The sequence below is a fragment of the Furipterus horrens genome, unplaced genomic scaffold (genome assembly GCF_987537825.1).
Source record: "Furipterus horrens unplaced genomic scaffold, mFurHor1.1.pri manual_scaffold_2, whole genome shotgun sequence".
NCBI lineage: Eukaryota > Metazoa > Chordata > Mammalia > Chiroptera > Furipteridae > Furipterus > Furipterus horrens.
In genome coordinates, this window is record NW_028327172.1 from 185528811 (window position 1) to 185555640 (window position 26830).

The following is a 26830-nucleotide window of genomic DNA, read 5'->3' on the forward strand; positions in this document are numbered from 1 at the left end:
CCCATTTGGCAAACATCAAAATGTTCTCTTATCTATGAGTTTGCTTCCATTTTGTTTATTTTAGATTCCACATGTAAATGAAATCATATGGTATCTGCCTTTCTCTGACTTATTTCATTTAACATAATACCCTCTAGGTCCACCCATGTTGTCCCACAGACAAACCTTTTTATATTGTCCAGGCAGGAGGTTCTCCACAATCTCTCTCAGATGGTAAAAGGAGGGTCTCTTCTCTGGCTCACTGTTCCAGCACTTGACCATGATCTCATAGCTGGAAGAGCACAGAACTCAGAGTGAGCTCTGGGAGGAGTGGCAGGTACCTCCTCAATGGCCCCCACCTCTCCCAGAGACCCACTGGGCAAAAACACAGGGCCCACAGGATGGGGAGAGGCTCACATTTCACTGGTGGCGTGGTCAGGCTTGGCCATCCGGTACCCACTCTTGATCTTATTGTAGAAAGTAGAATCCACCATCATGCCAGGGTAGGGTGTGCCGCCTGAAAGCCAACAAAGAAAGCAACCAGGATTAACAAGTGCCTGGTACATTTTTGAAACACTTGGGGTGATACAGCACATTTAGAAAACATCTGAGGATCCCCACTGAGAAGAACTAGTTCTTTCATGGAAATGAAGAAGTGTTATCTTCCTGCCCAAATCTTAAATTTTAGTGGGTCTTCTAGGTTGCTCAAGTCCAGATCCCCTAGACAAAAATTCTACATCTCTAGAAAAAGCTCAAAAGTGCTTTTCAATGTTTCTGATTGCTGGATCTATATCTACAAAGCAAAACAGAAAAGCAAAAGAAATTTTGAATCACCAAGGCCACAAAAAGTCATTTTCACCAGAAATTTCCAAATAATTAAAGCAGAAGTCAAAGTTGGGGCTTGAAATACTGAGAAAATTCTCTTTTAGCGGACTTTGCACACTGGGATGATCCACGGTGACATCCAATGAGGGAGAACTAAGGAAAAGGATGCCAGGCAGAGAAGACTCCCTTTACTATCATATCAGAGTAACAGTAAATTCATGAAACATTTTGCATGTTTATGGCCAAGGCCAGGTCAAGTTCAGTTTCCTCTCTAAAGGCTTCCAAAACCACTCTAGGGCTCCTTTTTCCTTTCTCTGGGCTTTCATTAGGATTTTAAATCAGGACCAAACAGTAAAGTGTGTGTCTCATCTCCCAGCATGAACCATCTGATGGTCAGGGTCGTGAATCATTCTGCTCTTAGGACCCTCACCTGGGAGCATGGGGCACCAATGTCATTCAGCAGCTGGTGACTGACTGACAACGAGCAGGTGTCTCTCCTCCAGAATGATGACCAGGAAGGGGACCCACGCCCTTTTCCTTCCCACACTACCTCTCACCTGAGCATCTGTCACCATGATGTGACCAAGTGGCAACTCTCTACTGGGGAACCCACCTAACCCAAAGTCCAAAGTGAAAAGCAGCTGGTGAGTGGGTGTCGTCAGAAGCACTCCCACTGGGAGAAAGTCACTTTGGTGTAGCCCAAAGAAGAGGAGGGGCAAAGGCTAGGAATGAGGACAAAGGTCAGGGGTGAAGGCGCAGCTCCCTAAGACCCCCACCTCATTCTGCACGGGCACACACCAGACATCACAGGTGCACAATGTATGATATTATCTCCTGGAACTTGGAAAAATACAGCATTTCCCTTCCAGTGTTGTTCCAGAACAATCCAAACAAGCAGAGCTGTCAGGCACGTACCAAGGGAAAAGATCTCCCAGAGCAGAATGCCGTAAGACCAGACGTCACTCAGTGTGGTGTAGAGGTTGTCAAAGATGCTCTCAGGGGCCATCCACTTCACGGGGAGGAAGGTCTACAGGGAAGGGGCAAGGAAATTAGACCCAGTGGACACACCGATGATCTACAGCGGCAGAAATAGGAAGAGGTTGTCTTTCTTTTGGGCTAAGAATAACTTGCACTAATAACGCTGGCGCACACGAGTGTCTTCTGGGCATTGTTCACTGCTGTACTCTCAGCACTCAGAAGAGTGCCTGGCACCTAGTGGGTGCTCAATAAATAGTTGATGAATGATGGATGGTCTGTGCTCCCTCTTATGTCCTTCCAAGGAATAACATCCAAAAATAGTTTATCTTGAATTTTTACCCCGGAAGTGTTGAGTCCTGACTGGACCCATCCTCTATTTTAAAGTGTTCCTAGAAACAAAATTAAAAACAGATCCAGAGATCTGAAAACCAATTACATTTTGAACTTAAGAAACACTATGAAGAGTCTGTTTCATGATAATTTTGCAGCCTACTTTTGTGAGGTTGTCCAACCTTCTATGGAAATACTAACCTAAGCAGATATATCAAGTAGCCACATTAGCATTCTTCAACCCTCTGAAAATTGCTGGGCAGATAACAGAGATTCATAACCTTTCTGAACAGACCTTGGCTCCACCAAAGTTCTTTCTTTTTTTTTTTCAAGAGGCCTGTAGCTACAGGTCACAGTCACAGAGAACATACTCCTCCTGCAGGTGGGCGCAGCAGCCCTGTGACCTGTCTCACAGTCTGTGTGGTGGGGGTGATCTGGATCTGTACCTACAGGTGGCAGGTGTAACCCCAGCTACTCCATCTGCTTAGATGTCAAAGGGGTGGGCAGGAAGATTAAAGTGTAAGATAGGCTGACTATGCTTAAGAAAATCATGCTTCTAAGACAGACGAACTCAAATGGTTTTCACATTTTAGGGGTTATAGATGCCATTTGAAAATCTGATAAAAGAGATGCTCTCCTTGAACATGCATGCATGTACACCCTTGTGCACAATCTACACATTAACAGCCAACACTTACTGGGTGCTGTATGTGCCAAGCAATGTCCTAAGCATTTACATGAATCCACTGATTTCATTCCCCACAGCAACTCAGGAGATAGGTATAATGATCACTTCCCTGCTACAGATGGGAAATCGAGGTACAGAGTGGTCAAGTAACTTGCCCCAAGTGCCACGCTACTAAGTCCTGGAACTGCTGCTCACAGCTGGGCAGTCCGCTGCAGAGCCTGTGCTTTTCATACGGAACCTGGGAGCCCATTCATGGGTCTGTGGACTCCCTGCTGAAATTATGGGCACCCGGATGGCAGGAAACACTGCTTGATTTCAGAGTCAAGTGAGGGAGGGTGAGCGTGCCAAATGGGGAGAGGGGAGCACTTACGCTGCCTTTCGATACGTAGTTCGAATCATGCATTATGTCTCTGGCTAGGCCAAAGTCACAGATCTTCACGATTTTCCCTTGTGCCAGGAGGACGTTGCGAGCAGCCAGGTCCCGGTGGACACACTGCGCAGAAAGAGAAGACATGGCGCCCGTGTCAATCAATCCGCCGCTAAGCGGCATCACGTCCACAACACGGGCCACTCCGTGGTGGTGCGCAGAGCTGCCTGGCACAGCTTGGAGAGCCGGGTCTGGCCTAAAGAGCTCACTTCCCAGGCTCGCATTCCAACTACTCCGAAGTGCAAGAAACTTCTGGAGAAGAGTAGACGCCTGATGATGTCAGACTACCCACTCTGCTCTGGGAAGAGGAAGGGAGAAGCAGCCATTGCTCCTGGCCTCACCAAGATCTACCTTCCATGCTCACCTCACTCAGACCAGCCACCTGAGTCTAAAGACATCTGGTCCACAAACACACTTACGTTTTTTGACGCCAAAAACTCCATTCCTCGGGCAACTTGGTAGGTGAAGCTCAACAAATCCAACAAAGTAAGACCTTCTGAGCTGTCATCCGAAAGAAGGTTTTTGACTTCTGAGTCTGCAGAAGAGCCATTAAGAGTGTTGGTGCTGGCAGACAGCACGGGGCATCGCCGACCATTCTGCTCAGCAGGCAGGCTTGCCCAAAGAACATCTAAAATGATTTTCTTTTATTTTTCTGGGGTTTTTTTTTTCAATTACAGTTTATACCCAATATTATTTTGTATTAGTTTCAAGTGTACAGCATAGTGGTTAGAAAATCATATACTTTACAAAGTATTCTCCCTGATATTTCCAGTACCTACCTGGCAGCATACATAGTTATTACAACATTATTGACTATATGTCCTATGCTGTATTTTATATCCCCATAAAATGATTTCCTTTTTTAAAATTTTATTTTTTATTTTTTTAGAAAGAAGAGAAGGGAGGGAGAAAGAGAAATATTAATATGAGAGAGAAACATTGATCAGATAGCTGCCTCTTTCATGCGCCTTGACTGGGTACACAACCTGCAACCCAGGCCTGTGCCCTGACCGGGAATCGAACCAGTGACCTTTTGCTTTGCAGGACAATGCCCAACCCACTGAGCCACAATGGTCAGAGCCCCGTAAAATGATTTTCTTATAGAGCTGTCACACCTCACAAGTGGGAATCTATACTATGCAAACTCTAGACAAAATGTTAGTAACTTGTCTTATTCAGGACTAGAGTCATAAATACAGTCAGATTTGGTTAAAAATCTATGCTAGATATTTAAGGCTAATGACTAAAATGATATAGCTGTAAATTGTAAAACAAAAAGTAAATAAAAATTAATTGTTAAAAATAAATTCTATGCAAAGCCTCTAGCTTTAAAAACAAATCTATCTACAGAAACATATATGTTTAGAAATATATATATTATATATACTTATATATATATATATATATATATATATATATATATATATCCATAAGAAGCAACCTAATAGGTTCTCACACATATTTTGTTGTTTGCCTCCCAAATTTCTTATTTTAACCTTAGCAAATCACCTCAGCCACCATTAAAACACACACACTAAAATCTTCCATGGTGACTATACATCAGGGCCTTTTGAAAAAGTATCTTCTAGGAATTGCTTCCTTTTTTCTTTTTCTTTTTTTTCTTTTTAAAGCCACATTCATAGTACTACTTGGCTTATTTGGTGAATGAAACCAACCACCCATCAGACTAGACGTAGCAATCTGAAAGATCAGTGCCAATGACTTCACATTTAGTTCCCTTTGTAACTTGTCCACTTCCCCAGTTAGTCCCATCTGGAAGGGCCCCAGGGTTTTCGAGGAAGGAGGCAATCTAAGCCAACACTTCTTGGTTATTTTTGAAAATTTTCAGGCAAGTGAAGAGTAGCTGCAACCATTCACATTTCTCCAGGCAGCTAGGGGCAGGCCAGGAAGCAGTGGTCTGCCTGCCAACAGGGCCTGGGCTGAGCATGAATCAGGTTCCCCTGACATCTGGAGCCAGGTCCAGCCTGAGAAGCAATGTAAACTATTTTTAACAATACAGGAGTGGAGAGGAAGCACTGATTCCGACAGCTCTCCCTGGCTCATCTTTAAAAAGGGCTTGGAAGTTTACCCATTTGGCAATGGGGAATGAGTGGAACTTGGAACTGCAGCAATGGAAAATATTATTGTGTACTAAGTGAGCTTTGCAAAATGAGCACGTTTTCTTTTTTTAATCCTTACCCAATGATTTTTTTTTTTTTTATTGACTTCAGAGAGAGAGGAAGGGAGGAAGAGAGAAAGAGGGGGGAGAGAGGGAGAGAGCAGGAGAGAGAGAGAGAGATAAAGAGAGAGAGAGAGAGAGACATCAATGTGAGAAACATCAATCAGTTGTCTCCACATGCATCCCACCCAGGGATCAAACCTGCAACCTAGGTACACGCCCTACCAGGGTTCAAACCCACAACCAACTGACCCATCTGGCCAGGGCAGCACATTCTTTTTGTAATAGATTGTACCTTCCACATAAGAACCTTGAAGCATTCAGAGCACATTAGTGATTTTCAAAACAATTTCCGTAACAGCTCAATTTTTTTTTTCATCGACCAATGGGAGGGCTCAGACCCAATTATGCAAGATCACAGGACAAGTCAACATCAGTCCCATCTAGTGGCCTCCTCCATACTGTAAGCCTGTGATTAGACTAGGACTCTGGGGGGACCACCCCCTAGCAGATGTGGGGTGGTCCATCTGGTATGGGCATCAGCTAGGCTCCCTGGAGTTTATAAATCAATTCAACCCTGCCACACACCCATCTGCTTTGAAACAAACAGATCTCCCTTCAAACAACACCCTTGTCAGAAAATATATCCTCAAATGGTCCACTTTCCACTTTTTATCACAAATTGGATATTAGCAAAGCTAAAAGCAAGGGATATTGAACCCATAGATATCAGATATTTACATAATTAAATTTTTTAAATAATATTAGAAACCAATATAAGATTGCCAACTTTTAATTTGGCCAAGTTAGGGTATTGGGGAAAAAAAAAAGAAAACATCAATACCACCTTACTTTTTTTTTGTTTTTTTTTTTAAAGACATGTTATAAAAAGATCATTATAGCAGAATAAACAATTCTTTAAAACAATTATATTTAAAGTCTGAAAAATGCATTACATTAGGTCTGTCTTTATTCTTTTTCTTCTCTTCAAGGTCCCAAGCAGGTTGTACCAACTGGCATTTCAGGACCGTGAGGCCTGGGAGTTCTACATACCATGCCTGCTCAACTTCTTCTGAGCATTTTAAGTATTGCATTAAACCACTGGAAGAGTACAGCCCCCAAAGAGTCAGCATAGACACTTTACCTGACATGGATTTCTTCTTATACGAGGCTGGGCGGTCATACAGCGATCTCTGGATGTCCGAATATTTGGAAACCTCTTTCCTTTCCAGCATGGGGACATACTGTGTCGTGTCAGCTTGCTTCATGTCCATGTAGTCACCATTGTTTTCAAAGGATAAAACAACATAACTGTAAAAACAGAAAAAGAAACCTTATCCAGGTGCCCTTCTAGAGTGATCATTCCACATGAGCAGGTACCTACAGTTTGTAAGGCAGCGTGGTGGGCACGGGGGTGGCAGGGGTGAGTAAAACACATCTGTACTCTTCACGTGGTGGGGGAGGGGTCTAGTTGGGGAGGTGAGCGTTAACCAATAATCACACAAATACACAAATTATCTCAACTCAGGTGTGCCTGTCTTTATTCTGTTTTCCAGTTTACAATTCACAAGCCTATGCCATGTGACCATGAAGCTTGGGCAGACAATTCCTGCTCCTCGATATATTTAGCACCACTTTGGTGTCCATTGAGTAATTTAATATGAAGTGAAGTCACTGTACTTCCTGATGCTACAGAACTTCAGATCTACACAGATCTTTATAGCCATCTGTGGGTTTCTGCAACTGGGATTACTATCGTTGGTTTGACTTATAGGGACCAGGTTCAGCAAGGACCAGTATCTCAAGCTTTGAGATCCTCAGACAGTTTCTCTCAAATACAAGCACAGAGGCATCCCTGGCCAGTGCTACATTTTTGATAGGTGTTAAGTGGACCACATATAAACAGGAAAGTGGCTCCCAGAACAATTCCAGCTCTTGCTTTCCTTCAAACCTATCAGCAAAGCTCCCTATCCAATATCCTGGTCCCAAACACCAACAGATGTCATGTATTCACCGGCACTGTGTCACGGGATGATGGGGCAGGGTAGTTGGACTCTAAACCTTGCTACCTCCTGGCACAGAATCTGCAGACATGGAGTCTATCAGGGCATGGGTTCTCTCCACTGGAGAGGCTCGTAAAACAAGGATTAATGGCAACATCTCTCTCTGAACCCACCTCCGAGTGCTTTCATCAGTGGGATTCAATCCAAAGATGTCCAGCTCTTTCTTTGGCTTCTCTGGGTGGTGGCTCAGGAAGCTGTCCCTGTTCTTATGCAAATAGTTGACCAAATCCCCATAGAAGCAGTACTCAGTGATGATGTAAATGGGGCCTGTGGGAACCGAAATCGGTTAGGAGATGGATTTGAAAATGAACAGATAAGCCAGGAATTGCTGTTTGCACGGATGAGAGATGCTCAAAAACAATGAACTTTCTTCAGTTCAGTGGAATCCAGTCAGCTCCATTCAAGGGACTTAATTTGCTGGAACGTTGGAGGTACAAAGTGGGGATTTAAAAAGCTGGGTTCCACAGTTTTCGCTACCACAGGTGTTTATGAACCCCCTCCCTCACAGGTCAGTAAGCCTACCTGACTTGGTACAGGCTCCCAGCAAGTTTACAATGTTTAAATGCGGCCCCAAGTGGGTCATTATCTTCAGTTCAGACATGAGAGCTTGTTTTTCACTGGATCTGGCTGTGGCTATTGAAGAAATAAATCGCACATCAGTTCTGAGCAGCCTACTTCCCTGAAAAAGCCAAAACATGGCTCATCCTGTGACTGGATATTATTTTATTTAACAAGAGTCTAAAAGAGGGAGAGGGAGTGACTGGTCTAGACTAATAACTGATCCCTAGTCTTTGGAGGAAAAAAAAAAGTCATTAAAAATAATAACTCTTGATTTTCCAACATATAGGCAACAAAAACAATCTCAATAAACCTAGCTGACAAGAGTCTATGTACGCATAAAACCTAGAGTCAAAAGAACCAAGAGCTCATCTTAAATTTGACATTTACTGGCTTTGTGAGTTTGAGCAATTCACTTAATATTTCCATGTTCAAAAAAAAAAAATCCCTAGGAAGGAACACTTACGTTTAAGCATCTTCACTGCTACTTTCATGACAGGTTGGGACCGGCTTAATCCATAGGCAGTTCCTTCAACCACTTTCCCAAATGCACCCGATCCCAGTATACGACCTGTGGGCAAACAGAACCATTAACACACACAGGCCTCAGGTGTCTCTCATCAGCTTTTTTTTTTTTTTCTTTTTTTAATATTTTATTTATTTTTAGAGAGGGGGAATGGAGGGGGAAGAAGAGGGTGAGAAACATCCATGTGCGAGAGAAACAATGGATTGGTTGCCTCTCACATGTCCCCAACCAGAGACCTGGCCTGCAACCCAGGCATGTGCCCTGACCGGAATTAAACCAGCGACCCCTCGATTTGCAGGACAAGACTCAACCCACTGAGCCATGCCCGTCAGGGCTCATCAGCTTTATTTACCACAGCCTGAGCTCATGGGTGCACAGCTGGGTGGTGTTTTTCCTCTACAGAGGAAGCATAATGATTCCTCCAAGTCATCATGTCAAAGCCAGAACTGAGCCCACAGGGAAGGAAATTAGTATAATTGCTTTTGCCAAATAACATTTGCAAGGAAAAGGAAAACACAGGCGGGAGAAAGGAGGGTGCAGCCCTCCCCCACAGGAGTACACTGTCTACCAGCTCGCGTGCTGGGCCAGACCGTGGGCCCCACTGCACTTGCTTTCTGTGGCTCTAGCCCAGGCCCCCTGCTTGTCTGCCCTTCTGGTTTCCATATGCAAACAGTGGCAACTTTTGCATCCATAAGTCCTTATCCACTGCAAATACTTCAGTAGTCAGGATGTCCTTGACTCCAATGAGTGGTGAAGTAAACTGCAGGCTGGCCCCCTTGCTGCCTGCCTGTCAGGAGGACCAGGAACCACAAAGATCAACCTGCCCTGGGAGCCCAACACTTAGCTGCATGTTGGGAGACACAAAAAGAAACGCAAGCCATCGTCCCCACCCTTAAAGAGCTCACGGTCTAAAAGGGACGTTTCCAAGAGGGGTTGGTCTCAGCACCTAGAGCCAAGCTGGGAAAGACTCATCTCCTAAAGGACACTGACAGCCAGCACAGCCTCTACTGCATGTCTGCACCGCTGCAAACGGGGTGCCCACTGCCCGCCTGCCCCGTGGGAGCACCCAGAAGCAGAGGAGCACAGCAGTGCCTCTTGGCACACCGGGCATGTGGCCCTTTTCCCTCATATTTCATTACTGCTTAACTTTTTTCAGCTTCTTGTTTGCTTTTTATAAAACAAGGGGAGGGGGGAGGGGAGTAATGGGGGGAAAGAAGGGGAAGGGTCTTGTCAAGAACAAGTATAAAGGACCCATGACATGGACAACAAAGTGGGGATTGACTGTGGGAGGCGGGGTGGGAGGGTGGGGCAGGGGAGAGCAATGGGGGAAGAATGGGACACCTGTAATTAAAAAAAAATAAAAAAAAATTTTTTAAAGTAAAACAAAGGGAACTTTTTTTAAAAAAATGAGCTTAGTTCCCAGGTATAAGTATTTGAATTGGGAGTAGCTAGGATGTCTTGTTTAATTTCAGGTTAAGTAACTCTCTACGAAAACCTAACCTTGCTATATTTTGGAGTCAGACAAGCGGATTATTAAAAATTACCTTTGGCATCCTCCAAAGTACATACCACTAGAATATTCATAGAGATACACCTCTTGGTCTAACTTTCATTTCTTTGTCCTGTTTTCATTCATTCAGAATGTGATTTTTTCTTTAATAGATTATGGGCTAAAGCTTTATGTATTTGGTCTCATCCCAATATTAAAATATTTGAAAAGTCTGTGATAAATTGGCTTGATTATTCTTACATGTTTTGCTTAAACGAGTAGCTATAGTTTTATAGACTATATTCTAAATATTCAATACATATTCTAAAAAAGTATCTAATATACCCTCAGAATGTTTTGGATCAAAATATATTTTATGGTTGTCCTCATTCATTTCTTATCCATTCCTCTTTAGTCACAGAAATTCATCTCATTTTCAATTTGTGTCATTTCTAAAGCAAAGCCATTTTGATGAGTATCTTTGGCAGCTCACCTCATATTTTCTTCTTTTATAAAATTTTCTTTAACCATAATTTGCTATAAAATGAGATTTTAAGGAAATCACTGCTGTGATCCAATTAACTCATTTTCAAGACAAAAAATATTTCTGAAAGTCAATTTCTATTGCCTAGCCGTTATGAAGCACGAGCTCAGATCTCTCATTCCTCCATGGGCCCGTAAAGAGCAAAGCACAAACTGAAAGGGAGTCTTGGGTGATAACCACGCTAGAAGCTTACCCAGCACTAGTCCATCTCTTGGAAACTCCCATCTCGAGTCATAAGGCAACTGCATTGGGTCCACATAAATATATTCATGTCCATCAGGGCTGATTGATTCAATGACCCTCCAGCGAATTTCATACCTCGGTTTCTATAAATGACCAGGACAAGTAGTGGGTGAATTACCAAAGTCTGAAGGCACCAAAGCTTAACTGCAGCACCAAAGCGGCTGGACACTGTAACGCAACACAGAATTACTGAGCTCCTTCTCTGTGCTAAGCACTGAACTAGGTTGCTATTCTTCCAGTTCTAAATGGCTTCCAAGAGTTTTAGTTCTCTGAGAAAAATATCTACCTGTTTCCAAATGACAACCAGGACAATCAATGAGATGATCACGATCACCAATAGCACCAGGACTGCGGCTGCCACCGTAAGTTCAGAACGCAGAGCTGGAGGAGAAAGAGAGAGGCACAATGGAGAACTGGCATGAACACACAGGAGAGCGGGAAGGCAGTGTAGTTGTGACTGGGACAGAAGTCCCCGAATCTGGTGGAGAAGCATGAGGGCTGCCTGGCTCATTTTAGGGATGGGCAACAGCATCTCTCAATTATCTACACCCATAAGACTACTCCAACTCTTCCCTTACAAAAGAAAGGGACAAAATTCAATCAGGGTAATGCAATATGCACTCTAAAGGTGCTCCAATATTAACCTTCTGGACAGAATATGAATTGGAATATAAAGACTGATAAATGAGATTGAGAGCTACTATAAGTTCAGCAACGTAGGTTCAGTTTGTTTTAAAAGGTTGCACTTTGTTTATATTGCTCTTGGCTTCATTAATTTTTACTGAAGGGATTCAACCTGTCTCAGCTGTTGGAAGGAGCATCAAGGCAGAAGATCTTTCTTCCTCCTCCATCCCCACATTCAAACTAGAGAGACTGGGTAGCTATACTGTTAGACAAGCAAAATGCCAAGGGGCCTCTGCGAGGTGCAGTTCTGGATCTAAATCCGAAAAAAGGACTCACATGCAGATGCCATGAGGAGGCCCTGTAAAAGCAATCAGAGCCCAATTTCTGCCTGGGGATTTTCGTCCCTATAGGACCCCCCTCTGGGACTCAAAGTTCCACCTCGGGGAGAAAGGGCTTGGTTGATGACTTAAGAGCTGTCCTCACTGATCAGCAACTCACTGGGAGCTACCAGCTTCAGCTCTCGGTTCTCAGACCCGAGCAGATTCTTAGCCAGACATCGGACAGCAATGGTCTCCTCCACTTTGGCGAATGTCACCTGGCCCTCCACCACACTCCTATCCAGGGGGTGGACCTCCGTGATGATGTTGGAGATGTTGCTGGCCAGAACTGTCCACGAGGTCTCATTATTACATCTGGGAAGAAAAAGGACACAAATACAGAGCCAGTTATCCAGAACAAAGGAAGTGAGCGGAGTAGTGGGTATTATCTAAGACAGCAAGCCGTTCGAACCTGGTCAAACGGCTTGGGGGTGCTACTAGTTGATTTTCTTACTTTATGTGCATATGAACATTAAAACTTGTTTGCACACACCCAAGACTGAACAACCTATGTGTAGATAATAGAAAGTTAACTGATTATGAAGGCAAGGCAGAGATAAACAAGTCCAATGAAATTAACTACCAATCTCAAGCCCTGAAACCAGGAGCAAACTGAACAGTTTTTTTACTTCAAGAATTTTTAACTATCCCAATTTCCTACCCCTTCAAAAAGGCCTGGAGCTCTTCCTTCTCTCTAACTACACTGTGAAGAGTCCCCAAGGTGTCATTGGGTTGGAGCAATCACCTGGTTGAGATTTGAGACCTAGACTGTAGCTCCAGTCAAGATCCAAAATTGGTCCCTTAACCCTTAGGAAGGGGTAGGTCTCAGCCTTTAGGAGAAGCAGTTGAGGCTTCTGACACAGCCAGTCACCCCAGGGTAGAAGTGTAAACATGTAGCTCATGTGCCCATTGGAGAAGGCTCAGGAACAGGGGATGAAGGAGGGACTGGTGAGTTAAATCCCATCAAACTGCAGGCAGGCATATGAGGTAGTAAGCAGTCACATGGGCAGTATTTTCATTTATGTTCACATGACATAAAATAAAGTTCCCCATGTAAGAATTATGAGGTGAAGCCCTGGCTGGTGTGCCTCAGTGGATTGAGTGCCAGCCTGTGAACCAAAGGTCACCGGTTCAATTCCCAGTTAGGGCACATGCCTAGGTTGCGGGCCAGGTCCCCAGTTGGGGGCATGTGAGAGGCAACCACACAATGATGTTTTCTCCCTGTCTTTCTCCCTCTCTTCCCTGGTCTCTAAAAATAAATAAATAAAATCTTTAAAAAAGAATAAATTAAAAAAAAGAGCTATGAGGCAAAAATGTGGGTTTAGTGTAACAAAAATCCCCTTGTAGAAGTAGCTCTTTAAATTCTTCTTTTTTTTTTTTTTAGATTTTATTTAGTTATTTTTAGAGAGAGGGAAAGGAAGGGAGAAAGAAAGGGAAAGAAACATTGATGTGCAAGAGAAACATTGACTGGTTGCACACCCCTCAACTGGGGACACCCCCCAACTGGGGACCTGGCCCGCAACCTAGGCATGTGCCCTGGCCCCTGGCTGGGAATTGACCCAGCAACCTTTTGGTTTGCAGGCCGGCATTCAATCCACTGAGTCACACCAGCCAGGGCTCTTTTGGTTTTTAAATGAGAGACCCTTGAAGAATCTGATGAAAGCCATGGACCTTCTGCTCACATGTTCATAACACACAGGTGCGCATGCACACACAAGGGCCATGTAAAGAACCTTATCTTGTAGTTTAGGGGACTTAGGCCAAATAAGAATCTCAAATACAAAAGAAATAAAATGCATTTGAGGTCCTCTGCGTCAAGAAAAAAACATTCTGACCGCAAATGAAAAAGGAACATCTGGTTTCCCTACTTCTTAATATCCTTGCAAATCATCCACTCGATATCAGGAAGAGGTGTCCCTGTGGCAGTGCATCTCACAGTCTGTCCCCCTGTAGGGCCGTGGTGATCGTCGACCAAGTCCAGAATAGATGAAGGAACTGCAAAAGGTGGAAAGAAATCAAAATTCAATGGTTCCTGACCCAAAAATTCTGGAAACTACAACATGGAATAAGAGTTCAGAATTTGTCCACAGGGCATTCAAACCTGCAAATCAAGTAACCGCCAGAGAGGAGGGTGTGTGCCTAGCAGCACTCCAGTTTGCACAGACCCACAGATTAAGAGCATTTTCACAGTTTCAGTGTTTGGGGATTGGTGCCCTGTGGTGTCTTAAATCTGGGGTGAGGGGAGCAAAAAGCTCCTGCGGTTATTTGGCTTGAAAGGCAAAGAGGCTCTTAAAATTAATACAGCGTGGGATTCGACTAATGGATTCAGCTCCAGGGGAATCTAAAGTAGCATTTACCAGAGTGCATCTGCGGGATATTATTAAGTTTTAAAGATATTTTAAAATCTGTGATCAAACAGATTAGAAATAGGCTGCCTACTGCTTGTATCATAGATTTACCGTGAGGCCCAATGAGCCACCTAAGACAGTACCTGGCACGTGGTAGGTACTCAGTGAATAGGTGTTGAACCTAAAAGTAAAAAGACTCCGGTTTCCGGTAAGGGCCACTGGACCGTGTCTACAAGGGAAGTTAAGCAAAAAAGGTCCAAACTCTGGAATAATCTAAGGTCATTTGGACCAAAAAGCATCATTTCACTCTTCCCTGAACTTGCAGGTGCCAGATGAGAAGCAGGTGGTAAGGAAGCTGTGGGAGCTTAGAAATTTCCAATCAGACTGTGCCAGAGCAGCCTGGAACCCCCTAGAATTACATGAATTCTTAACTCCAGCAAAGCTATCCCTGATGTGTGACATCCACAATCCCTGCTTCTTCCCCTAAAAGTGTTGCTTTTCCCTCCACGACCTGGGGGAAAAGTACCAGGCTCTCCTCAGGAGACACCCATTCACTCATTCACTGAGCAAGCATTATCTTCAGACTGCCCTGAACATACCTTGAGTTAAGAGTTCAAAAGTGTAGCTCTTCATGTCATCTTCATTTTGAACTACAATAGTATAATGGCCACTGTCTTCTTCCTTAGCACGGATCAGCTTTAATTTACTTCGATACCTTAAAAGAAAAGGAGTTTGTTTCAGCAAGAGACAGCCAAATAAATTCCAAATGCTTCAGCAATTACCACGTTCAATTTAAACATTATTTATTTATTTATTTATTTTTTAGAGAGGGGAAAGCAGAAAGAGAGGGAGAGAAACATCACTGTGTGGTTGCCTCTCACACGCCCCCAACTGGGGACCTGACGTGCAACCTAGTCATGTGCCCTGACTGGGAATCGAACAAACCAGAGACACTTGGTTCGCAGGCCGACGCTCAATCCACTGAGCCACAGCAGCCAGGTTAAACGTTATTTTTGGTAAAAAAAAAAAAAAAAACTTTTTTCTTGTCTGGATCATAAAGATCCAACACACTTTGTACACACTGAAGGTCTGAGTTGTAGACACTTTAATTCTTCTTAAGCAGAAGCCCAGAGATTTTGAGACGAACAATGGGTTGTGTGGCTCCAGGCGCAATTAGCTCCCGTAAAGCCTGACTTCTGAATGGGAATCAACACATCCCACCAGCTTGATTTTTACCTTTTAAAAGAAACACTTATTTCCTCCAAATATCAATCAATTAGGTGGTTCAGTCAAACAATTAAACACCAACCAAAAAAAAAAAAAAAAAAAGAGGAGATTCTCTACATGTTGATATGGAGAGGTTTCCAGGATATAACATTTCTTCTTGTTTGTATTTGCTTTTAAAAAAACAAATAAGTAAATAAACTCTGGAAGATTTCATAAGAACCTAACAAAACTAGTAAGTTTCCCTGAAGGTGGAAGGAGAGAGGCATCAGGTAGATGGGGACAGGAGTGGAACGAGGCTTCTTACATGCACCTTCCTTGCGTCTGAATGGCTTTAAAGCACAGGATTCCATCACCTATTCAAAAAAATCAACTTGAAAAATATCTCTCTTCATACTTGATTAAAGCAAAGGTACCCCAAAAGATTCTTAGGTGTATTATAAATGACACTTGGCCATGCATATGCGTGTGCGTGTGCATCAATATAGTATTTGCTCATTTGTCCTTCTTTATAAAACATCACAGGATGGAAAAGCAACTACAGTGGAGAAGAGCACTAGTTAAGGTGAGCAGGACTGGGCCATTCTTGACAACCCCGTGGTGAGCAGACTTTGGGCATCACTGAAATTCTCATTATTGAAATGCTTCAGTTTCCATATGTGCAGCACAGAAAAACTGTATGCATAGTATAGTCACTTAGATAATTAATTAAATAAAATTATATGTGTAGAAGCATTTCATAGACTCAAAAGTATCCTGCAAAAGCCTGGCTGCTGTGGCTCAGTGGATTGAGTGTCACCCTGCGAACCAAGTGTTGCTGGTTCGATTCCCAGTCAGGGCACATTACTAGGTTGCACGTCAGGTCCCCAGTTGGGGGCGCCAGTGAGAGGCAACCACACAGTGATGTTTCTCTCCCTCTCTTTCTCCTTTCCTCTCTCTCTAAAAATAAATAAATAAACAAACAAATAAATAATTAAAAAAAATAAAAAGCATCCTGCAAATTAGTCTTCTAGCCCAAGATGCTGGGCACTAGGCGCTGTGATGAGAACACGCAGGGCTGATGTTTTCCTCGGCCGCATCACACTGGACGTGATCCACGACTGGATTCCCCCAGAGAAGCCTTAGGCACACCTGGCTGCTGATTGCCAAATGATCTGTCCTTCATTTTCTATACTGTTCAGCCAAGAAAGCTGGTAGATCCACTAGTTCTGATCTCTAGGAATCCAGATACCCATCCATCGTGTATATCTTTGGCCCATAATGGGAACTAGAAAAATGTGTGCGGAAGAAACCCTGCGTAACTTGAACAGGCAGCTTTCCTGAACCACCCAGTTGTCATTACATTGACTCTCACTCGCAGGTAGTGCTTGTACTCAGGTTTGACGTGCCGGCCGTGCTGGGGTACCCTGTACCACCTGGCCTCACAGCCGAGTGGGAGCTCAGCCCTGCCCGCCTCCTGGCGCACCTTCATTCTGTGTCATCAGAAAGCCTTCCAGACCCAGTATTCCACTTCCTTTTCCATCATTGTCTACAGGTCATAAATGTCATATTCTCAGACACTGCTTCTCAATGACTTGTGGAATTTAGTTCAGAAAGAAGAAAGCAAATCCTGAGATTAAGTGAACTGCTGAGAAAGGTTCTGTCTCCTCCTCCCTGGGGGCTTGAAGGAGGGCTGACTCTTGTCTGTGGGATGGTTTCTGACAAGGGCACAGGGCTCGGGTTAGTTGGGTCCTCTGCTCCTGGGTTCTAATCGGAGCTTCAAACTGCAAGAGACCTCATATATCACCTGATCCAATTCCTTGCCTTGAAAGGCAAGTACTATTACCCCTACATGACAGCTGAGGAAACTGAGGCTGAGGTGTGACTTACCCAAAACTCCATCACCAGTTAAGAGATGTGCATAGTCTACTGCTCTCACCAGAGGGCAGGGCTTTAAACTCCTCATTGTCCCTTTTCTCCTAACCTAACTTAACCAGACTCCACCCTTGCTTCCTGTGGAGGTCTCGCTGGGGCAAGCGTGTGTCAAAGGAAGTCAGTGATGACCTATTTTATGTCAGTTTACGTGATAATTGCCTTCCAACTGTAATCCCCATACATGTCTACTTGCAATATGAATGATGCACATGAAGGAATATATTCAATCCAAGTGGATCCAATTGTACTTTCTTTCTTCCACCCCTCACTAGATCTGGGAGCCTGTTTTTCAATGAAGGACAGAGATCTTCAGTTCTTCTTTCTTCTTATCATTAAATACTTATCAACATACTATTACCACATTGCAATGTTATGATTACGGGTACTTGATTTCCAGTATCTCCCAAATCCGATGGCTACATTTTCCAGACTGACTCCTGGTTTGGATTTTAGGACACACAGACCTCTATCTATCCAGGGACACAGAATAACAAGAAAAGGCAGGGGTGCAGAGGGTGTTTCTTTACCTTATTTCCTGAATGTTTTCTACGTCGGTGGTGATCTCCGTGAGGTTTTCGATCAGAGTCAGATTGTCTTTGAGCCAGGATATCCTGGGAGGGGGATAGGCCTGCACGTCCACCACAAAATGTTTGACTTCATGCAGATTGACAGCTTCCAACTGGCTGAAGTAGGGTTTGATTTCAATGAACCCTTTCTCTGTACAGGGGAGAGTTTCCATTAAATAACGATTATCGCACAGGGGATCCCGAGCAGCATGGACACTGACATTTTAGAAAGCAGAATGTACCGTGGACAGAAATGGTGACTTTCTTCATTTCTTTGACCTCGCTGGTGGCCTGGCGGGCAACACATTCATAATCTCCACTGTCTTTCACCGTGGCCTTGGGGACCATCAGAGTGTACACCAATTTGAGGGACGGGTCCTTGATTTCATCTAGCGTTACATCACCTTTGTTTTTCTACAGCAGAAGGAAAATTGACTTTAAAAAGCTAGCTCGTAGGCGTGGACCCTCATGTAAACTATGGACAGTGGGTGACAATGTACCACCCTGTGAGGATGGCAACAATGGTGGAGGCTGTGCATGTGGGGGGATGTGTGGGAAATCTCTGTACCTTCCACTCAAGTTTTCTGTAAACGTAGTAACTGCTCTAAAAAATAAAATAATTACAAAATCGTTTTTAAGCTAGCTCCTTGGGAAATCACATTTTAAAAGGATATTTAATGACCTAGTAAGGTGTTTGTGCTATATTGCCAAAGGGAAAAGGATAAAATAAAGTACAATTTAAAGCATAATACCTATTAATTGTTAAACATTTATCATGTATAGAAAGTATTTAAAGGATTCATCTCCCTAAGATATTAATGGCTCTGGCTCAGTGGATTGAGCACCGGCCTGCAAATCAAAAGGTCCCCAGTTCAATTCCCAGTCAGGGCACAAGCCTGGGTTGCAAGCTAGGTCCCCAACTTGGATCATGTGAGGGGGAACCAATTGATGTTTCTCTCACACATTAATGTTCCTCTCCCTCTCTTTCTCTCTCCCTTCCTCTCTCTCTATAAGTAAATTTTAAAATCTTTTTTTTTTTTTAAGATATTAATGGTGATGCTCCAAGAAGCGGCTTTTTCTGTTTCTCTATATTTTATGAAGTTTCAACAATAAAGCTGCATTACTTTTATTATCAGACAAAAAGAATTGATTAGATACTTGTATATTTGGGGACCAAATAGCATATATTTTGGCTTGGGGAGAAAAATTCTATCTCTAATAAATGAAAAAGAAATTTTATGTTTTAAGTATTAAAGGCAATCAAGTATGAACAGAAAAATAAAATAGCTTCATATTTCAGGGAAGATGTATAAAAGCAGAAATTTGCATATCAGGAGTGAAGGGAAAAAAATCCATATATATATACACATATATATATATATATATGGTTTTTGTTCTTCAGGACTGCTGTAATAAGCACTGTTAATCATTTCTGCATGAGACTGCCACTGCCTCTTAAACCCATTTCTCTTATACGTGTACCACATGTATTAGAATGAATGGGACCCTGTGTATAAATCCACGGTGACCAGAAATGGTCACAGTGGTCCCCCTTCCCCACATCTACCTCCACTCCTCCCTTCTTCCTCCTTCTGTGCATGGGCTGGCTTCTAGCAGACTGCTTGGGATTTAGCAAAACCACTAAATCTTTGCTGAATGACTCAGGTGATGCCTGTTCACTAAAGGCGAGCCATGCAAAGAAAGACTAGGCAGGCAGGAGGCAGAACAGTATCCTGGGTGGCAGACAACAAAGCAGAAATGGACCAGGTCAGACACCCAGCATTACTAATGCCTCAGAACCCAAAGGCACCACAGTCAAGAAGGTGAGAGTTAATAACGGTCTCAACGATAAGAAAATTTAAAAATACAATCATTTTTTGCTTTTCTTGAAGGCACTGAACCTTCCTATCTTTCTGACTTATGAACAAGAAGGTTCAGCGTACAACCTTGACACACATTCAATGTCCTGGTCTGGCTAGTGTCATCTCAAACTCTCCCACTGCTGAAAGAGCCGTAAAGTCAGAGAGCCGAATGTACCCGCTGTAGAGATGGGAAGCTGAGGTCTAGAGAAGCCAAGCGTCCTGCCCTGTCAGTGACAAACAGGTCTCTTGAGCCCACTCCTCACTGTACCACCAGGAGCCCCGAAGGCACCTACCATGGCTCCAGGGTAAGTCCACTGAAAGTCGACCACCTCGTTGTTAAAGACGATGCACGTGAGCGTAATTGTTTCCCCCGACTTATAGACGGTTTTAGGGGCTTCCAGTTCTAGGTCAAGTTCTGATGTTGCTATTTTGAAAAAGAACAAACAAAAGGACCTAAATATCTGTAGTATAGTTAGGATCTTAGAAGGTTTGGGGTGTTTTACTTTATTTTTTTAAGAAAATTACAAAAAATAACCTCCAAACCACTTTGATCAAGACAAAAGTTTGAAAAGTCTCAGAAGCCTTGATTTTGAGTTGGCATACATAATTTGGCATGTCATTATAATACAAAATAACACACACACAAATAATAACAATAGTAAGAATAAGTTCCAGTTAAACAGAACACCACCTTCCCAAGCATTTGGGTTAACCATCACTGTGCTCTTTTTCAGTCACCTTTTCTGGTGCATTTATTCATTCAGTCAACCAGCCTTTACTGACCAGCACTGCTCCAGGCACTTAGCTCCTACCCCATCATTCATTCTCCCCTCTCTCCTGCTCTGCTCCCCAGTTATTCTCAGCACTTTGCAAGAGCCTTGCACAGTGCCTGGCATAAAACGAGCCCTTAGTAAGAGTTAAATGGCATACTCTCGCTTCTGCCTGACCTGCATGTTAAGTGTTCAATCAGTCGCTGACATGAACATGTATTATACTTTCCCATTCTCATTAAACTCTCACATCAAAGGAATGAAGTCTACAACTACAAGCTTTTCTCAAAATCAAAATCACTTCTCTTTAGCTACTAAAATTAATCTAGGTGTCCAAACCCCCCCCCCCCAGGTATGTGTTTTTAGAGCCTCTATAGTCAGAAATGTGAATAACACAGTAAGAGGCTTATACAATAAAAGAATTCCTTATAGTATTTGGAAGTCAGCTGATGAAACATAAAATCTTACAGGGGTAAGAAAGCTTTTACCTTCAGTAAGGCTAAGCTTCATATTACTATAGCCACAAAGGTCAGCCTAACATTGTATGGGTAAGGTGGGATCCTATATCCCCAAGTCAGAATTCAGGATCTCCATCACCAGGGACTATTAAAAAAAAAAAAAAAAAACTACATGCACATTTTAATTTTTAATTTTTCTTATTTTTCAATTACAGTTGACATACTTTATTATATTAGTTTCAGGTGTACAACATAGGCCTGTACGTTTTGTTTAAAGAAGGAGGGTGAGGGCACAATTACCTTTTAAAGCATAAATGTTAAATGGAATGGTCTGGAACTTCTTCCCTCTGACGATGGCCTCGCAGATATAGGGTCCACCAGTGAAGCTTCCATTAAAGCCATGTCTGCTGTCATAGGCAGCGAGGACCACTTCATCCCTGTTGAGTAGAGTTACGGGCGTCTGAGGGTCGGTCGTGCGACAAGGTATGATGGCAAAATCATCGTTCTCCACGATGACTAAATAATCTGTTGTTCCTAAGGGTACGAAGGCCACATCTGGGTCTGTGGTTTAGAAAGAAAGAAAAGCACATTAGGTACTACTTTCACACACACACACATACACACAAATTATCCCATTGGCACTAATCTTACTAGGTATAAATTTGACCTTCACACATATGTTCAGAAGCTGTCACCCCAATAACAGTCATCATAATAGCCAGAAGATGATTTTAAAATATGAACAATGCAAAATTGCCTGTACCCTAATAAAAAATACTGCTGATACATATATTAGCCAGGAATTGAAATCAAAATTTAAACTACTAAAAACAACAACAAAAAATGAACCATAAAATAATCAACTCTGTTCAAAACTAAAGAAAATAGTCATAATTTTTAACTTAGGAGATGCTGTTTGAAATTCCTACCCCCTATAGTCGGCTCATGGCTAAGCCGAGTCAAGCAGAGTGGTGGCAGTGAGAAACCACCACACACACATTCCTCCAACTGCAGGGGTCAGCTCTGAAATCCCTCACAAGCCAGGCCACGCCCCCCGGGGCTGCTTTCAGCCAATGACCATGTGGAACTGGGGGGTTCCTTAGGCTGGAGGACTGCAGGGCCTTCCACAGAGGTCTAGGATTCATCTTCCCCACCTGCCCGCCCTCTCGCCTTCATTCAGGGTCACACGTACCATGCAAACAACTCTAGCAGACTCTGCGGGATCCCTTCCCATTTTCTCACACAGGCCTCTCCCTAATTAAACCCTTGCATGCTTAACCCCACTCCTCCTATCTTAGTTAGCATCTGCTTCTCAGAGGACAGAAGATAAGATCATGACTATGAGATATGCCTCAAATTTTAATTAAAAAGAAAAAAAATTCCTTCCGATTCATCAAGAGTAGATAGATACATGTACTAGTGAACTTGAGAAATAGCTTATTTATTTGTAAACTATTATAATGATCTATAAGCAACTCCAAGATAGCGCCTACCTAATTAATTTGTGTCCCCAACACAGAGCACAACGCCTGCCATGCAGGAAATGTACAATAAGTGTTCGTGGAACTTGAATAGAAATGAATACATCTCAGATTTTTTTGTATAATACCAATAAAGGATATGCCACCGTGAAAATGATTTTTGAAACTTACTACAATTCCAAAGCGTTAACAATAAATTCTTTCGTGATAATAACATTACAAATAATCGACTTAATTCTGTGTGTCCGCCTGCACTTTACTAATTTTCTCCAATAGTTTTTACTTTTATATTCTTTTAAATCCCCAAGAGCGAATACAGGAGAGACAGGACAACGTCAAGGGCAGTCCGGGGCCCCGCTGGCTCACCTGGCACGTAGATGTAAATGTGACTGCCCTCAATCTCGTTTTCTTCTGTCTGCGTTTGGTTGTAGTAGCAAGTATACAGTCCTGTGTGAGCTGCGGAGGCACTGGCCACTTCCAGCACTTTCACAAAGAGGCCACTGTTGTTCTCCTCATTTCTGATTGTCACATTGGGCTTCTTGTCCTCGGGTGTGGGGTACAGCCAGGACACTTCACTCTCCCCAAAGCATCTCAGAGAGAAAGATGAATTCAGCTGCACAACCTTTTCATTTTCATTGGGGAGGATCGAGGGTAATGAAAGCTGGCAGAAAACGAGGCTCGGCCCTGGAAAAGGAAACAGGCTCTGAATAGGATGCAGCTAGAAGGGACCGTTTCACCCAGAGAACCAAGAGAGGCAACAGTAGCCGCTTATATGAACAATGACCATTTCTACACAAAAATCCGTTAGCCTAGATGCGCATAAAAGGCCCCCCATTATAAGATTCACCGCATCTGCTCAGAGCAGCAATTGCTCCAAAGGCTTCAATAGCTGCACCGAGCCCCCCAGACTCACCCCCCCAAACACTTGGATAGAGGACATTTGACTCCAATTCCATATTTCAGACTCTTATGTGTTACCATAAAATATCCCAAGACGGTATAGGCTCAAGCACATATGGGTTCTTTATTGTCAACATTCCCTGCAGAGGTTTCCCTGAGTAAGAAAGGGGAGAACAGGGGCAGGCAGACTCACTGAACCGAGCACAAAGCATATCTGTGCTCAAGAATTACACATCTTTCATTTCGTACCACACTCAGACGTGCCTTCTCTCTAATGCCTTCCGGAAACCAAAGAGAGACAACGTGGATTTTCACTCAAAAATAGTAAGTAAATCCCAAGAGTGAAAAAGTCTAAGTTTATCTTAGAACCTGAAATTTCAGTCTAGCGTCCCCTGTCTAAAACTGATAGAAGATACATTGTGAGTTAATTATTAATTAATGATTTCTAATCTCCCTTGGAGCCTGATGTGAGGATCCCACCCATCTTTAATACGTGTCCACTGTAGTTCCTGCAGCTTGTTAAGATTGAAGTCGTAAGCACATCTGAGTCACCTACCACTCTGTAGATGATAGTTAGTGGAGTTTAGAACTACTGAATCACTGATCTTGCTCCATTCTAGAGTACCCAAATAGATCAAACCTAAAGACACTAGTAGGCTTGAGTTAATGCTTCAGACTAGAAAAACTATTGGTTTCATGGTGAACATCAGCAATTCATAAATATCTAGATGATAATTAAGAAACGCCCAATAAATATTTCAACAAATGGCTCCAATGGCATCCTCCTGGTGAAAAAGGGTTGGTGAGAATCTCAAGAGTCAAATATACTATTAGATTCTTTAGAAAAAAATGGCTGGAGAAGGTGGTTCTATAATTTCCCAGCAATTTAAGCATCTTTCACTTAAGACAAGTATGACTTACAACAGGTATCATTTCCTTGATGAGAATTTTCCTTTTTTTTTTTTAAACATTCTTGAAGTTCTCTAATCGATCTTTACTGGAAGCCCATGTTCCAGGCAAAGGAAGAGGGCAGTGGGTGAATTTAGACTATTGTTCCTACCAATATGTCAATACTGGGATTGACATATACTAAAATTGCCCCAGGAGAACATTCTTTTTGAAATAGGAAACTGAGGGTTTGTGATCACTCTAGACAACATCCTATAGTTTTCTACTTCTCTTCACTCTTTTGGACTGTGTATGCCCCGGAGCACAGAACTTAGAAAACAAGACTTCTCCCAGGATAACAAACCCCAAGAACAAAAGGATCCATACCTGCTAGGAGACAGCCTAAGACCAGGAGTGCCACATGGGAAGTCCCCATAGCGCTGGAAAACTGAAAAGTCAAAAGTCAAACAGAAACAATGTTAGCCAATAGAAACAACCCATGAGTCTAGTTCTCTCTGTGCTCTGGGCTACGGAAAATGTCAACAGCATCATTTCAGTAAAAAACATCCAGTGTAAGATTCACAGCTAAAATAGTAAGAGGCCATGAAAAATGACTCAAATAGCCTAAAAGGGCCCCAAGATCATGACAGGAGCCACTGGAAGCCGAAACACTTTGGATTCCATGCAGTTTTCAAATTCCGAAATGTTTCACTTTATGGTCTTGGAATGTGTCCAGGAGAACTGTTTCTTTTACACCATTTCACTTAAGAACATGAAAAACAAAGAAACACATGTATTTACTCAACTTTCCAAACTTGAGCTGTTTTTACTCAAAATGGGTTGCCACTTGCTGTGTTTCACTACAGAAAGTACATGGAGGTCCCATCCTCTTCAACAGCGGTCCCCAGTCCTTGGGCCACGGACCCATAGCGGTCTGGTCCGTGGCCTGTTAGGAACCGGGCCGCACAGTAGGAGGTGAGCAGCGGGCAAGGGAGGATAAGATTCTTGGCCAGAACAAATATCTCATTCTCTGAGAACCATTCAGATCTAGAGTTTTTGAAAGTCCCCCTAAGCAATGTCACTTAGAGGACAATGTCACCTTGTCATGCAGAGGCCCACTCCAGGCCAGACCTGGCTCCCAGTTTCAGTTCTCCCAGGACCTGCTACACTCACAGACAAGCTGAACACGGCGCAGAACGCCCAGCGCACAGGCCCAGAAGGGAGATCAGTAAAGACGGGGAAAGAAACAGGAGAGGAAAGTGTGACTAAATTCCAATCTCAAGGGATGCAGTAGAGCTCAGGAGAAAATCTGAGAGACCCATGCTTCGTTTTCAGGTGAATATAGTAACAGTGCCTACAGAAAACAAGTTCTAGACTCTGATGCCTGGCCACAAAATCTAGGGAAGGCAAGAGCAATGGAGCGAGAGATGGAAACTGAATGTTCATAAGACACAAGCTGGGAAAGCAGTGGGCAGAAGGAAGGAAGGAAAACAGGATAAAGAATATTTAAGAAACAGAACCATTAAAGAGGGGCCCTGATCTGGTCAGCTCTCTTAAAAAGCTCTTTTCTTGATCTTCATGTTTTCACACACACCCCCACTCACCTTATTTTATTGCCCCTTGCACTTCCCACTCAAAGTGGTTGATAAAGGGGTCTTACTGAAGGCAGTAAAGAGGGACTGTAAATGGGCTTGCTGACGTCAGTGGTGCTGAGCACCCAAGTTTTCACTGAGGCGGCCTAGGCTGACTTGGGTCCCTGAGTGGCTTGAAACCCAATTTATGCATTGGAATGACATCATCGTACTTAACAATCCGGTCCATCACTGACTTTGGAAACTAAGATGTGTGTACACAATTCCTGAATTAAACCGCCTAAAAATCAAAAACAAAATGTTTATTTTAGTCGTTTGTTTTTGGTTTCAGAGTGTGTGTGTGTGTGTGTGTGTGTGTGTGTGTGTGTGTGATTGGAGAGGATCCAGGAGATAATAGCCTAGTCATTTTTGGTGGTGCCTGATCATGAATTTTTGCTTTAAAGTGGCAAGGTGATCCACTTGCAGAAATCAGATTTCTGCTTCATTGAATTATACCAGGAAAACGAAGGAGGAAGAAAGATGAAATGCCAGCAACAGGGAAGGGGGTAGGTTGGAGAGGGGAAAAAAATGATCATTGTTTTCTCCAAGGTAGGAATGAGAAACCACTAAACATGAAGCACTAAGCCAGAGTTTTCATGTGTACGTTGTATTTGTTAATAGCAACCCTGTGATCGAGATAAGTGGCAACTGAGGCTCAGAGAGGTTTAGCAAATGGCCAGGAGTCACACAGCTGGTCACAAAGCCAAGATTCTAACACAAAATTCTGTATGATGCAAAAGCCACACTCTCTCCAATCCACCATATGGTCTCTCTCAGGGGCAGGTCCATGTTTCAGCCTTCTGTGTTCCCCTCCTCCACTCCCAACTATTTCCTACTGCACACTGGGGCCCTGCTTTTCCTCTCTGCTCCCCACAGTGGGAGAAGCACAACTGCAGTGCTGCGAACCCGAATGCAATTTGCACAGCGCTGGCTGGCTGAGGGCTCCTGAGGACCCTGG

At 43.2% G+C, this 26830-nt stretch overlaps 1 protein-coding gene across 1 annotated transcript in view; it reads right to left on the reverse strand.

Moving 5' to 3' along the window:
• PDGFRA (platelet derived growth factor receptor alpha) overlaps nt 1–26830 on the reverse strand; it is a 45789-nt gene that overhangs the window by 11637 nt on the left and 7322 nt on the right. The window contains exons 2-21 of the mRNA XM_090266862.1: nt 24629–24689; nt 22820–23137; nt 21273–21533; nt 20038–20168; nt 18125–18296; nt 17844–18033; nt 14778–14893; nt 13699–13825; nt 11952–12145; nt 11116–11210; nt 10780–10912; nt 8494–8598; nt 7992–8102; nt 7583–7736; nt 6551–6717; nt 3647–3762; nt 3171–3293; nt 1720–1831; nt 397–496; nt 166–271 (exon numbers count right to left, since the gene is read on the reverse strand). Of these exons, the coding sequence (XP_090122988.1) occupies nt 166–271; nt 397–496; nt 1720–1831; nt 3171–3293; nt 3647–3762; nt 6551–6717; nt 7583–7736; nt 7992–8102; nt 8494–8598; nt 10780–10912; nt 11116–11210; nt 11952–12145; nt 13699–13825; nt 14778–14893; nt 17844–18033; nt 18125–18296; nt 20038–20168; nt 21273–21533; nt 22820–23137; nt 24629–24677 (2880 nt within the window). The 5' untranslated portion in view covers nt 24678–24689. The remainder of the gene's footprint in view (nt 1–165; nt 272–396; nt 497–1719; nt 1832–3170; nt 3294–3646; nt 3763–6550; nt 6718–7582; nt 7737–7991; nt 8103–8493; nt 8599–10779; nt 10913–11115; nt 11211–11951; nt 12146–13698; nt 13826–14777; nt 14894–17843; nt 18034–18124; nt 18297–20037; nt 20169–21272; nt 21534–22819; nt 23138–24628; nt 24690–26830) is intronic.